A 15337-nucleotide genomic window follows, 5' to 3' on the forward strand; every position below is an offset into this window, starting at 1 on the left:
GGAGACGGCAAGTTGCTTGTAACCAATCGCATATGAGTGTCTGAGTGTGTGTGTGTGTGTCCTGTCATTAAATGGCTGGAGTTGTGGTATTGCATTGATAGGACATCAAGTACCAATTAATGAATGAAGTTATTCGATGTGCTGCATTGCCATTCTTAGTTGTAGTAGCCTATAGTGACATGTGTAACACAAAAATTCACAAAAATGTGAATGATGGGTAGTTAGTTAGTTTTTAACCCAACTGGACAACTTAAAGGTCCCATTTTGTTGTCTCTATCATTATTATCATTGTTACATATACTAGTGGGTCTTATAAATACAGTGAAAGTATCAAAACACTCACTCCATGCAGGAATGCACATTGGCCTGTTATAAAACTGTTCCATAAAACAAGCCATCAGGACTTCTGTAACTTTGTGATGTCACAACCACCCACCATCAGCCATGCTCTCATATCCCAAATCCACCATATCTTTTATTTTTTTTTAAGTTCTACTAAGGACTCTTATTCATGTTTTGTTTCAGCTTTTAACAATCTTGTTGCCCTTTAATCTTTAGATATTATTCTTGTACCGATTGTTGGATTACAATCCTGCTTCCTGACAGTTTAAGGGATGATATCCACCGCCTGGAGTGGGAGCTCTAAAAAAAAAAAGAAAAAAAAAAGGTTAAGCTGCTTGAAAGCTTTGTCAGAATAGCTGCCATCCAGAGCATATTTCTTATTGCCAGTTGACATCCCTCCCATGCACTCACCTTACTCCCAGTCTTCTCCTCTTCTTCTTTTTCGTCTTCTTCTCCTGATATTCCTCCCTGATGGTCTGAGATTTTTTGCTATCATGCATGCTCCCCTGGGCTGGCCTCATCACACACTTGCATTGGATCCAACAGGTGAGGAGAATGAGCTGGAGACAGGGGTAGCAGGCTCCACTGCTCCTGGATGATGCAACACCATGGATGGTCACCACGATTGTATGATTTTACAGTCATACAGCACAGATGCCAGTACGTGTGTCTGGCCTGGTAGAAAACAAATTATATTGTCTGGGAACCCTATCATAAGGACTTTGCTCTCCAGCACCAATACTGATCAAAAACTCTGTTATTGAAGGCAGAAAAAACTAAAGTATTTTCTCTATAGGCCACGGGAAACAATGGTCCATTATAGACACTCTGAATCATTATTCCTGAATCCTGATAAAGAAAATGTTTTTGCTTCATTCATCTTCTCCTGTTGCACAACCTTTAACTTTACAACTGCCACTGAAAGCGTATGGATTTATTTGTACTTTTACCATTTTTAATTTTCCTCTACTGCTCCAGTCTATTAGCTACTTTAAAATTCTGGTGGTGTTAATTACTCCTGAGCAGGGAAGTGAACTCAGATTGGCACAGCTTTACTTGAGCTTTGTTGAGTTGAAAGGTTCTAGTTTCTTGGACAACTGTGCGAAGCAGTTTGTACTTTTTTGTCCTTGCATCCTGCTCCATTTCCCAGTAGTCCTGACACCAGCTCTTCCCCCGATACACACACACACACACAGGAGTTGTGTCATTTCTGTCCCAGGGTGTCGTGCTGCTTTGCAGAGCTCTCTGAATGACTTTGAGCCTCTTTATCCTCCAAGCAGCTCTGCTGGCCCCACCAGGCCTGTTTGGGAGCTGCAAAGACCATGAGGAATTAATGTTGAGTTACACCACTAATGCATTTATCCATCGCAAAATATACTTGTATATGACTTCTTAGAAACTGCACTTTTTGAAATGGCCACAAATAGAAATAATACTTTAACTTATTAAGGGCATGTATATGTTATAGAGGAAAAGTGACCCCAAAAATGAGTCTTACTTAAAACACTGAGGACATACTGCCCTCTGGTGCTCAGATGTTGTCCACACTCCTATTTTGTGCCCATGGACAAGCAGGGAAAGACAACAAAAGCCACTTACATTTCTCTTTTAACCCATTGTGTGGTTTTGGATGCTGGTGAAAAGGTGTAGTGGGGGTGGAGGGGGGGCAGTGAGCTGCAGACTCGTAGAACCACCTCCACCCCACTGATCAGAGCTGAAATCCATGCCAACACTCACAGGTTTAGAAAAGAGGCGACTGCATCAGAAAAGAGCACTTCCGTCACGAGAAATGAAAACACAGGCCAGATGATCATGGAGCGCAGAAACTATTTAATATAAAATGCTGCAAAAAGGTCAAAAGACTTAATACTTGATTACAGAGCAAGAACCTCAAAATGTAATGATGTAAATAATTCATGTCTTATTGACTTTCATGGTTAAGACCATCGACCTACCAGTTACTGTATGAAATGAAAACATAAACTTTACTTTAGTCAAAGTGCTTCGTGTAAAATCAGTGGGTGTCTGTTTTTATTACAAAACTTTATATACAAGTACAAAAATTGGAATACAAAAACTAAAAATGTATAAAACTCAGTCTTTCAGAAACCACAGAATAAGATCTACATGAATGGTCTTTAAAGTAGCAATACAATGATTTTCAGACAGGATTCTTCCGGACATCAATTAATGCATTGTTTGAAGCCAGTGGTCCAATGTTGAGGCTGGGGCGACGCGACTCTCGGCGGGATTTGACCACAGGCAGGGATGTCTGCCCGGCCCAGGACCCCATACCAGTTTGAACGACGCGGTTAACGGGAATGTCCCCGGCTGCTCGCAGCCACAGTTCCTCCATGACAGCAGGTTCCTCTATGGGAAGGGAAGAGCGTCTCCACGTGGACGGGAGTGGGGTGTTCACCAGCTCTCGCATTTCCTCCCTCGACCTCGGAGGTTTGTCCGGCGGCCCCACGCCTCTGCCTCCTGGGCCGTCCTCCGAGCAGCGACTCAGCTTCTCCATGCTGCCAGCTCCAGCCGGTTTACCGTCAGAGGCCACGACTGGAAGACAACACACGTCAAGGGAACAGGTAGAAGGAACAGTGAGATCTTGCTCTTACAATCTTTCAGTATATCAAAAGTAACAGCAGTACTCACAATCTGTACTCACAAATGTGAATATGATTTTGTTTTTGTTTTTTTGTCGCTCTAACTATAAACTGATGCTTGGGCTGTGGGAACTTGATGGGAACCTCTTATGGATTCTGTTCTTTTATAGACAAAATGAGGAGCTGATTACTCTACACTTACATTTGTAGATAATGAAAACAATAATTAGCTGCAATCTTGTGGTTATTTAAGCATATGAACAATTTCCTCAGTGCTGTAGCAAAAGCAACTGAGCTAGTGACATGGCAGCACATAAATAGATGAGATACTCCATCTATATTTAAAGGTAATTTGATTTGATGTTTGCTTATGTCTACTCCTGTTTGCTTTGGAAGTGTGATTATTTTTGACAATGACTCATTTCGTGTTGTAAATGAGGAGAGCCTCAACAAACTTAATGGTTTGAATAAATTTACCTTTAGCATGCTCCTTTGGCTGGCCGACTGAACCACAGAGCTCCCTCAGCTTGTTGCTTAGTTCCACATTAGCGGCCTTGTAGTGGTTAAGCTCCTTGCTGAGGTTATGGATCCATCCCTCATACTGCCGCTGCCTTCCTGCCAAGCCCTCGTCTATTTGCTCTGTGGGGGCAGGAGGACACAAACATATGGTTGAATGAGAAAGCACAACTATCACTATTTATCACTTCTAATGGCTAATTATAAAATGAGACAAATAAAGAATATATAAGATATGCAAGCAAGTAGATCGAATGTGTGCTTGCACCTCGACACTGCTGCAGCAGGAGCTGGACGCTCCTCTCGTGCTCCTTCTGCTGTTGTGTGAGCCGTCGATCTGTGTCGAGTTGTGTGCGATCGAGGGCGTTCTCCAACCACAGCACCAGCTTCTGCTGCTCGTCCAGTTGCATTTCCAGCTCAGCCAGGGCAAGCTGCAGCTTACGCTCTTCCTCTCGTAGAGACACCACCTACAGAAAACATCAGCATACTGACAGGTGAGTTTGGGTGTAAAGGTCTGATAGACAGTTTCACAGTCAGTACGTTTTCATGACGCTTGAGAAAAACTAATTATTGCCTTAATCCGACAATAACTGGACAACTGAGTGCATGTAAACGCGTTAGTCCGACTGATATCGGAGTTCTCCAACTCTGATTAAGACGCTCAGATAATGCGATTGGAATTTGACTTTCTCGACAACATATGTGCGCATGCTTCACCCCCTCAAACTGAAGCTGGTGACAGAACTCACCTTGTCAAAGTACTTGCACAGCAGTGCTCTGGTCTCCGAGGCCGACAGGTAACTGAGTTTGGCCATAAGATTCATCTCCCACTGGGAGAGCATACTGGCGGAGGCCCTCAGCTGCCTCTGCCTTTGAGTGATGGCCTCATTCTTGTACTCGATGGCTGCATCCAGGGCCTCGATGGCCTCGTCCAGCTGGAAGACGCTCCGCTCCTCCTGATAACAGCACAGGGAACAAAGACAATTTGAGCACAGACATTCAGACGCAGAAGCGATATTACAGTGAGGACTAATTAAAGCCACATTATTGCTTCTCAGAATTGTCATGAGATATCAGAGTCGTGTCTGACCTCAGGTGAGAGCAGGTTGCCCTGCCGCAGCTTATCGTCCAGCTCCACTCGCTGTTTAAGCAGTGAGTCTTTCTCTTGACGCAGGTTGGAGATCTCTTGGCGGATCTGTTGAGAGTCTTGGGCACTGCTGCTGCGAAGGAGGCCGTTCCTCTCACTTAGCTCGTGCTCAAGTGACTCAATCCGCCCCGTAAGTGTCGCCAGGTCCTTGCTCAGGGCCTGCAGGGAGCAATGTTTAAGATAAAATTTCAAAGAAGAGAATAATTGCAAGATTTCAAAGAAATGCTGCTGGAAACAGAGGTCACACAGTCATATTAAGGAACTAATGAGGAGAGTTTAACAAAACTTGGTGGTGGCATTCTTGACAATCTATCACAATAAATGTCGACAATGGACAACAGGGTTGCGTCAGCTGCAAACCATGTTTCAGTTGAACACTTATTGGTTTGTCCAATCCAAACTATTTTGCAAGTGTTTTTTTTTCTGTGATATGAGAAAAACTCTTTCTATGTGGCTCTTCACTACTGTGTTATTATTATTGTGTGTTTTGTCTATAAACCATCACTTCACACACACACATCACACCAACTCAATTCATTCCCACATATTTGGCAAAGCTTTTGCCTAAATGTTATCTTAACCATTTTCCCAACTGAGACACGTCACAGCATCTTTCCCTTCAGGTATTGCAGTGATGGCAGTTTGTTAATACCTGACTGGACCGGAGCCTCTTTGTCTCCAGTCCGCTGCGTTCCTGCAGCAGAGCTTCTTTCTTTGCCAGGATCTGCTCTCGTTTAGTCAGCTCTCCCTCCAGATCCTCCAGTCCTCTCCTCTGTCCCAGTACCCGCTCCATTTCCTCATCCAGCCAGCGCTTTTGTTCTTCAATCTTCTGCTCAAAGCAAGTAAAGCACACAGAAAAGATTAACACACAAAACCAAAAGACACTAGACACTAATGTCTTTTTATTCTTTACATCAAACAGTATTCTCATCACTTGGAAATGTTAGCTCTTAGCAAAAGCACTCAGTTATCATGTGCAATTTACACTAGAATTAATTTACTATCTTGTACACAATATTTGTATTTTACACTATGCAAGAAATTGCTTGCCGAGTTCACAAAAATTTAACTTGGTCAGAAACTGCAAAACCAAGTACCTCTATGACTACAATGTCCAGGTGGCTGACAAGTACAACTAGCAAATTATTTAAAATCAGAAGGAGATTTTAATCAAAACTAACCCATTGAAGGACAATATGTCAAATTAACAATTCACATGCTATTTTGGTTTTTTTTGCACCTGTTGCTCTTCCAGTGAGATGACGGAGCCATTACTGCCGCTACGTCTCTGTCTCTGGAAGGCTGCAATCTCCTCTGTCTTTATCCTCAGGATCTTCTGCTGCTGCTCATTCTTTATCTCGAGCTCCTGTGTGGGGGGGGAAGATAAAAGATGAAATACAGGACAAGTTCAAAGGAAAAAAATACTTTTATCAAAAGTTCCTTAATGCCTTTGGCACTCTGTACTGTTGTTTGCGTTAAGACCGTTCCCAAACTTTTGAACTCTTTCATGTAAAGAGAAATAATAATACATGTTTTCACAATTTCAGGATACACTACGAGATATTTGGCTTAAAAGAAAAAGGAATGTTATGTATATTATCAGAAATTTACTACTATAACTATAACTATATTATACTACTAAATTTATGATCAAGCAACATGACATACAGCATACACATTTCCAATCAAATTAATCACCACATCAGTGTCACAGAGACAACTAAAACTGTTTAATCAGGTGGGGCACTATCTAAGTTCATGTTTCTTTGCAGTAAAAATGGAAAATTGAGCCATGTTCCCTCTCAGTGTGACAGTGGCACCTTGACTCTGTGTGTCCTTCGCTGCATCTCGGTCTCCAGACGTCGTTTCTGCTGACTTTCCTGGCGCAGGCGCCTCTGCAGCTGCTCCTGCTGCTGCCTCATCGACTGGACGCTGCGCTCCAGCTCCAACACACGACGTTCACTCTGTGCCGGCAGGTTAGCTAGACGGGCGGTATCCCTCTGACGTTGACTAAGAACCTAAAACATGACCAGAATTTTTTTCTCTTTTATGTGTTAAGAATATTAAGAGGAAGTGTTTTTTTGTTACTTAGTGGAAATAACACACATAAAAACGTACTGTTGGTGTACAACTGGAATCATATGACTTTATTTATAGCTATCAGTTTATGTGTTGTTATGCATGAACACAAACCTGCACTTTGCTCTGAGCAGCAGCTATCTTCCTCCGACATTCCTGTGCTCTGGTCTTGTCTGTGGCGCTGATCTCCCTCTCCTGCCTCTCTAGTTCCTGCAGCTGCCGCTGAGCCTCCTGCAGCTCCTGCCGCGCCTGCACAGCTTCACTCTCCAGAGCCGTGATCTTGTGGCTGTACTGCTTGTTCAGAGCCTGAGCATCCTTACCTAAAAACAAGCAGAAAACAAAAACAATTGATTCATAAAAAAAAAACACAGATTTTTACTGGGAGAGCTGCAACCAAGTGTGAAGTGATTGCAAACACTACCTGTTTTGACCAGCTCCTTGATGAGCTCTTCCTTCATGCGGATGGTGACCGACAGCTCCCTGATCTTCTGCTGTGCCTGAAGTAGACCCAACTCGGAACCGCCTTCAAAACCTTTCAGACTTTCCCGTACTGATGCCTCCCCAGAACTGGAGTTGGCTGTGCAGCGAAATGAGAGAGAGTACACAACATGTTGATATAAAGAGGAAACAGAACAACAGGGAGGTAAAAACACTGAACATAGTTATCAGTTACTTTAGGTGCATATGGGAATAGAGAGCCTAAGCGGAAGCAAGAAATAACGCTTGCCATGGGACCTCAATTCAGAAAAAATCTCCATGGAAGTGAACGGGACTTAAAATTTTATTTTGACTCCCATTCACTTACATGGAGATTTTTTCCAAATTGACGTCCCATGGCAAGCTTCACTTCCGCTTCCGCTTAGGCTCTCTATTCTAGACTTACATCCTTTCCTGGCTAAACATCTGTGATTGGGCTCAGGTGGCTGAGACACCGGCCCTCTACCAGCAGCAGCTAGTCCTCCCGACAGCATGTCCCTTTTAGTCCAGGTCAGATTCACCTGCCTAATAGGATCATGAACATTACATTATGTACACTTTTGATGTAACAGCAGCACATGTGCAACAGCATTGCTACTGAGACTGAATGACTGCTCTTTATGTGTGCAGTGTTCATTTTTATTAAAGCTCATTTTAAATAGTTTCAACACAGAACATACTTGCGTCTCTCCTGGCTGAGGTTGGAGTAACCGCTTTCTTCATCCGTGTCTAGCATGTCTGCTCCTCCCAGCATCCCCTGCTCCTCACAGATGTTACCATCTTGATCGCCACAAGGCCCAATACCAAGGTAGCCCACTGGACTCATCTGTGGCAACACGTACAAAACCACACATCAAGAGAAAAGCAGGCTACGACATCTACTGGAGCAGCAGAAGACAGACTCTCTAGGACATGGCAACTTTAGCATTTGTTAATCCCAGTAACGTGCACCTCCATATCTTACCACTAGAGAACCAATCAATGTGTAGGTTTAAGTACTTTTCCCAAGCATTCAATTTTACTTTCAAGACCATGAAAATCTAGCTGTGCTGGGTGGCTACCTGTCTGTATGAACCTCCGTTTTGACTGTGCTGCATGGAGCCCATAGGGGCCGTGTGCGGCCTCGATCTCAGGTTAAGGCCCAGTCCCATCAGTCCGAGGGTAGACAGCTGATACTGCAGCTCAGTTATCAGGTCCTGTTGCTCCTGTAACTTATCACTCTGTAACAGAAGGAAGACAATTACAAAAATAAACAGTAAAATGCAGTCAAAAAATATAGAGCTGAATGTGCAATCCAGTTTTTCATTGACAATTCACTTTATGCACAGTTACACTACTTCCTGAAATAAGCCAGCTCGTTTAATTCCTGTGTTACATTATTGGACCAACTGATTAATCCAGGTGTGTCTGAGTAGTCACAGTGGTCAGACACACCTGGATTCATCAATTGGTCCAATAATGTAAAACAGGAATTAAACGAGCTGGCTTATTTCAGGAAGTAGTGTAGCTGTGCATAAAGTGAATTTCTCCTTGAATGTAGAACGCAGGCCAGACTTTGACTTGTTTAACTCTAGATAATGTAGATGTAGCAATAACCATACCTCACTCCCTACATGTTCATGTTTTTGTTATGTTCTTTTGTTATATTTTTTCATGTTCTTTGATTACTAGAAAAAGGGCATTCATGCTGATAATCTATGATCAATAATTGAAATGGGTGTACATGTCATATTTGTTGCAGAATGTCAATAAAAAGGTAAAAAAAAAGAAGAATATGGGCAAAGTTTAAGTGTGTCTGACCTGCTGCTTGTATTGCTCCATAGCATCTTCTAGAGCTGCTAAAAAGTCTGTGTTTTCTCCCTCCAACCGCTGAATCTGAGCCTGAAGCTGGACAACACAATCTTCCTTCTCTCCATCTTTGTCAGTTTCCTGCTCGTTGCTCCACCGTTCCTCTGCAGCTTCTGGATCCTGGTAACAAATCACATTTATTGGCCGATTAGTACCACAAGACTAATTTCCTAAAAGTGGTCTTTTAGGAATAACTATTAATTGTGAAACAGTGATTAGAGTTGAAGAGACATACCTGGTTTCTTACAGTAGGTCTCCCCCTCCTCAGCGCTAGACTGTCCTCAGTGGAGCTGTTCTCAATACCGCTGTCTGGTCCCGAGGCTGTGGTCAGTCCGCTTCGTTCCTCCTCCACTGAACACAGCCACTCCTTCACTCTCAGACTCTGTTCTGCAGTCAGAGCCCCTTCACTCTGCAGCTCCCGCAGTAACCTGACATATAGCAGCAACATATGGATTCAGGGAAGCCGTTATGCTTCTTAAACTTACAACATATTATATAAATTACGTCCAAGAAGATGGTGGAGTAATGCACACTCCACTCCACATAAATATCATGGACTTGTGTGATGTAAATTTAATGTATGATTAATAATTCACAAATTAATAAAACAATGATATCCAGAATACATGCAATACTTTTTTTTTTTAATGTAATTGTCAAATCGTTTAAGAAGTTGCACCCTAATGGCACAGATGAAATCTTTAACATCACATTCATCATGTTCAGTGAATGCGCTTATACCGGTAAGCAGTGTCCGTGCAGGTCCTGTAGTGTGCACTTTGGGCCTGAAGTCGACTGATGTCTCCTTCTCCAAGTCGAGGCCTCCTGTGGGGATCGCCGTGAGAGATGATGCGGGTTTCTGAACGTTGGCGGTTTTCAAGGGCTCTGCGCAGCGCTTTGATTTGTTGCTCCAGCCCTTCCACACGATCTGGCTCGCGCTTGCAGTTGACCGTTGCCCGGTTCTGAATGTTTCTGGCCCTCGTGGCGTAGTTGAGTGTGTTCAGACTTTCATCGAAGTCTGAGGAGGACGGGCTGATACAGGCAATCATCAGCGTTTTTGAATTTCCACCTAAAGAGTCTTTGAGGATCCTAGGTGAAATGAGAATTAAAGAAATGAACCCAAGCTGACATTTAACAACAACTTCTGTTACAATGCTATATGGCTGAGTATCTCATGAATTTATTCAAACTGTACCTTGTGATTTTGGAGTCTCTGTATGGTATGTGGGAGCCTTTCCTCTTGGGGTCCCCCAGCGCCCCAATGACATTTCCCAGGGCCAGAAGACCACTGTTAATCTGGATGCTCTCCTTTAGTCTCTCTCCAGTGTTCCCTGTCCGTAAGATGCGCTCTGACCCTGCCAGGTCAACAAAGTGAAACTTGGAAGACAGCATCTGTGGTCCAGAACTTGCAGCGGTCCCGTACAGTCGTGAAATTCCTCTGCGCTGGTCCATGTACACAGTAAAAATGGTGTGTGATCGGCTGGAGTTTGGATTCATCTGGGTTGCACCGGTGTGCCTGGCTGTGTTTCCTGACTCCAGTAAACTCAACACCTCATCAAGTCCCTCCACTTCACACTCCTTTACACCACACAGGACTATGAAATGACAAACACAAGGGGAAAACATAAATAAACCATTCACAAGAAAATCGTTATAAACGTCAACATACATACACATATAATATCCTTAAAAATAATACATGTAACAACAGAACGCCCAGAGTGGTGTCCCATACCAATGTTGCCTTTATCCTCTCTGATGTTGATGTCCTTGCTGGCTGTCTCCACCTCCAGGAGGTCCTTGAACTCCTCCTTGTAGACCTCCAGGTAGGAGACTCGGACAGAGAAGTCTGTGAGGTCATTTTCATCTAGCAGCTTGAAGACATCCGCTACAGCCCTGGGGATGATACCCTGCTCCTCATCTCTGAAGGAACCTACAAACGCAACGAAAACAACATTAATTGAAAGCTACTAGTTTAGCCACTCTTTGATTTTGTGTGCATAAGGTACATTTGTCCACAATGATGAACTACAGTTTGGTTCACACAATGTTAAAGGGATAGTTCAACATTTTGGCAAATTGGCCCATTGCCATAATCCCTATAGTCATAGCAGTAGGTTCCGTTACCTTTAATTGTCGGTGCAAGCTATTTTTAGAACGGCGGAGCAGAGCCACGAGCTGCTCAGAGCTACGCTACGGAGGCTAATGGGATTTCTTGGTTTCCCTCAACTAACTCATCAAATACACAATCCAACAACTCCAAAACGCTCTGGTGGACAAGTTGTGACCTGCACATTCACCACGTTAAGAGATAATAACGGAACGTTACGAGACAGAGTTGTTTTTGAGGTAAATACAGAGATTGCTTGAAGGGGCGGTTTTCCGGTTTTGCATGTATTTACCTCTAAAATAACTCTGTCTCGTATCGTTCCGTTATTATCTCATAGCGTGGTGAATGTGCAGGTCACAACTTGTCCACCAGAGCGTTTTGGAGTTGTTGGATTGTGTATTTGATGAGTTTGATGAGGGAAACGGCTTGCACCGACAATTAAAGGTAACGAACCTACTGCTATGACTATAGGGATTATGGCAATAGGCCAATTTGTCAAAATGTTGAACTATCCCTTTAAGGCACGAAAAAAGAAATAACTAACTTACAGATATTTGCTTCTCCGATGGTGTAGGTCTTGCCTGAGCCCGTCTGGCCATAGGCAAAAACTGTGGCATTGAAACCTTGGAAGAAGGCATCTATGAGCGGCTGGACGGACACAGAATAAACCTCCTCCTGACAGCACGACTCTTCAAACAGGAAGTCACAAAGAAAGTGTCTGTCATGGCCCAGAGTAACTCGACACAGCTCAGGATCCGCAGTGATGCAGCTCTCGTGGCAGTGCAGAAGCTCTTTAGGCAGCAGGGGTCGCACTCGAACAGCTACTTGCACAGCAGAGTAATCTCCCTTGCCTTGTCCACCAGGCACTTTGGGAGACATTTCGGGCTGTGCTGCTGGAGCTCCTCTCTGGTCCTCTGTCATGTATTGATCATCTCCGGAGCACTGCAGGAGACAAAAATCATCTGTCACCAGCAGGTTTTTTTTCAGTATGTCATGTTGTCTGGCTGAAGGGTGAAATAAACCATCACTGAGGATGTGATTGATAATATGATGCAACCAACGGAAATGGCAGCTGAAAACACACTTTATTTTGTGCTATGGAAATATCCTCAAAAACAAACTTATACCTTTTCTAAATTGACATGAATATATATTTTGATGTAGTCAGTAGTAACTATTCTGGAAGAAAACTGATTGGCTATATTGGACAATTGCATGAAAAATGCTTAAGAGTGTAGTTGAAAAGTACAAATGACAGCACAAGAAAAAAAACCCTCTCTACTTTACCTTTCTTTAAAAAAAAAAAGTTTTGTTTTTTTAAACTTATTTGTTGCCTCATTTATTTGTTATTGTATGAAACACATCTCCAGTGGACGGAGCTGGTGAGATGGACTACGTGCACGGTCAGGAGGTGAGCTGTAATCCCCCAAAACTGATCAAAACAACACATGAAACTTGAACTTTAGTTGTTTCTTAGGATGTCCAGGTATCTTATAAGGGCGTTAATCCTCCCATGGCTGTCTTGTACTTGTAACGCTGCACCCTGAGATTATACTGGGCTGCAAAATCAAGATCTGCTGGACAATTCCTGAACTTCTGATTCAATAAATAACTTAATCAGTATATTGTAATCAATAAATAAGAAAAAGTCTGTGACATTAAGCTGGGGTATTTGTCTAGTTCTGTCCAACCACCAATTTAAAATCCCAACACATCAAGACAGACAAGGATAATCCTCACAATTAACAACCTAGGACCATCGGATGTTTTGACATTATTAACCAGAGAATTTATTTTGTTTTTCACAAGGTTAATCAATCAATCATTGCAGCACGAGGTGGTTGCATCCCAGGACGTGAAAAATAATTTAAGTCTATTTTTAAAAATGTGATGCTGCACACATTACATTGGTGTTGCGACGCTTCGCTGCAAACAGGCACAAACTTTCAATTGAGACAGCTTCAGATATGAGGTCCAACTATGTGATGTATCTCAGGTAACTGCGGAAAAAACAACGCCCCTGAACTCAGCACCCTGACGTAGCACCCACACAAACACCTGGATGGATCTTTTAACTAACTTCTGCAGCAAACTGGCACGTTTTATCAGTGATCATATACCGTATATTTACCCCATTTCATGCTGGAAAAATGTTTTCTTTGGCTACACTGAATTTGATAAGAAATAAATCCCAGTTTTACTTGATTAATTTTTTTGTTTGTTTTTTAATTTTGAAATTAATTGTTTTATCCAAATCGAAATTTTGAGGTAAAAAGCCACATTTTCTGGAACTGTCTAAATAGTATCTCCTCTATATGTGATTGTGAAAATAAGAAAGCTGTTAAATATATAGTCTTTGTAAGCTTTACAATAATAATAATAATTGAATAAGTTTCTTTCTCTCTCTTTGTCTTATTTATGATTGTATGTTTGTGTATTAATGTTGTATACACTTAGAGCCATGTGTTTACTCCTGTGTTGCTGTCAATTAAGCAAGAAAAAAAAACTTTTAACTAACTTTATAGTAGGCTAATCTTAAACTTTAGTAGCTGCACATACTTCAAACAATAAAACCAAGAATACTTGATAATATATTATCTGAACCGCGAGATAACAAGGATTTAGTTTCCTACAGATAAGTTATTAAACTTTATCTTCACAGTTCACGGTTTCTGTAAAGTTAATAACTGTTTCTGACCATGTTAGCAGCAAGATAACGTTAGCTCACGGCCGATGCCTATGTTTAACTAGATGTTAAATGTGTTAAGCGATGTTATTCGTAGGAAGAAAAAGAATAATAAAAAACACACATGTTGTCTTCTCTAATGCGTCTGTAACAAGAAGTTTCCCCGAGTATTTAAACACGGCAGAGATGTCGTCCCTTTTTCTGCCCTGATCCCTGCGGCTAAGCTAAAGTTAGCCTGTTAGCCTGCAGTCCAAACAACAACCAACAACATGAGGAGGAGGAGGCTGCAAATCCACATCTGGAGGACAAACTGTTCATGTTCAACAGCTGGAATGAGACTGGGTGAACTTTTCTGACCGCTAACAGTCAACGCGACTTACTTTTTAATGAGGCAGAAGTTTAGTCCGTGGATTCAGGATAACACTGGAGACTTTTTTTTTCCTCTCTTTTTTTTTTTTTTTTTTAGGAGAGTGGAAGTTGAGGGGCAGCCACAGCCAGGAGCAGGAGGAGGAGGAGGAGGAGCCCCAAGTCTGGGCCTGGCCTCTGCGGAGCCTCATGGCTGCAGAGATTGGGGGGGGGGAAAAAAATACTTATAAAAACAAACATAAAACAATGTATAAGTTTAAAAGTTTTTAAAATAAAATAAATAATCAACCACTATTCATTAATTTGCTCTCTGTTGACTTTTGTAGGCTACCAATGATTTGTTTTGTTAAAACTTATCCTGCTTATCAAGGCTGCAGTCTTTGGTAGGCTACATTTACCCACACGATTACTTAGCCTATTCAACAGGTCTTCAAATAAAAACGTCAATTTGAATAGCTTGTCTGCATGGTTATCATGCAGTTGACAGACATTGCTGATTGGCATTGGTATCAGTTCACAAGGTCTGTTTATAAATGGCAGGAACAGCCACCCTATAGGCCTACTGTAGGCCTATACTCACTGTAGCTTGTACACATTTAGAAAAACATGAATATATGAACCTGTGTAGTATTTGAATAGCTTAGTATTGAATGCACAATAACAAGCTACGTTTATACATGGTAGCCTACTGGTACACTTTTTTTTTTTTTTAATATAGTAGGGGTCCCTGCTCCATCTCTCCATCAGTTTGGGGGTCCTTGGCCTGAAAAATGTTTTTTTTTTTTTTAAAGTCAGAAAGGTAAGGTAAGGTAAGGTTACAGAGAGTTGTAATTGAGCAAGTAAGCTGCAGCAATATCACAAGCTGATAAAAATGTTGAATAAAATGCAGCTAAAATTATGATTTAGGAGGAACCACCTGTGATTCTAAAACATTTTTACATCAGGACTGTCTGTGCATGGCCACCTCTGCAGGTAAAATCCCATTATAAGTCTGAAATAGCTGTCATCACAACAGGAGCTTTTATGCAACAGCTTAGTCAGTTTTCAAATAACACCCTGTGTTGTGATTATCCACACAAGAGTAACGTTTTGAAAATTAAGGCTGTGACTTGTCACTTCTGTTTTAAAAACACTAGGTCTTCATCCCCGTTTAAAAACCAAGA

The 15337-nt window shown here is 42.1% G+C and overlaps 1 protein-coding gene across 1 annotated transcript; it reads right to left on the minus strand.

Moving 5' to 3' along the window:
- Positions 1-2176: 2176 nt before the first annotated feature.
- Positions 2177-14268, minus strand: kif7 (kinesin family member 7). Its single transcript, XM_083969358.1, has 20 exons — positions 14189-14268; positions 11671-12064; positions 10748-10945; positions 10208-10607; positions 9754-10101; positions 9248-9440; positions 8965-9132; positions 8226-8384; positions 7845-7990; positions 7571-7689; positions 7109-7264; positions 6802-7007; positions 6429-6626; positions 5849-5974; positions 5261-5437; positions 4552-4767; positions 4211-4417; positions 3730-3928; positions 3423-3584; positions 2177-2898 (listed from the first exon to the last, which is right to left on the minus strand). The coding sequence occupies exons 2-20, from the start codon at positions 12041-12043 to the stop codon at positions 2504-2506; spliced, it is 4146 nt and encodes a 1381-aa protein (XP_083825484.1). The 5' UTR covers positions 12044-12064; positions 14189-14268; the 3' UTR covers positions 2177-2503.
- Positions 14269-15337: the final 1069 nt, after the last annotated feature.

Source organism: Trachurus trachurus (assembly GCF_905171665.1).
Source record: "Trachurus trachurus genome assembly, chromosome: 3".
In the NCBI taxonomy this organism is placed as follows: domain Eukaryota; kingdom Metazoa; phylum Chordata; class Actinopteri; order Carangiformes; family Carangidae; genus Trachurus; species Trachurus trachurus.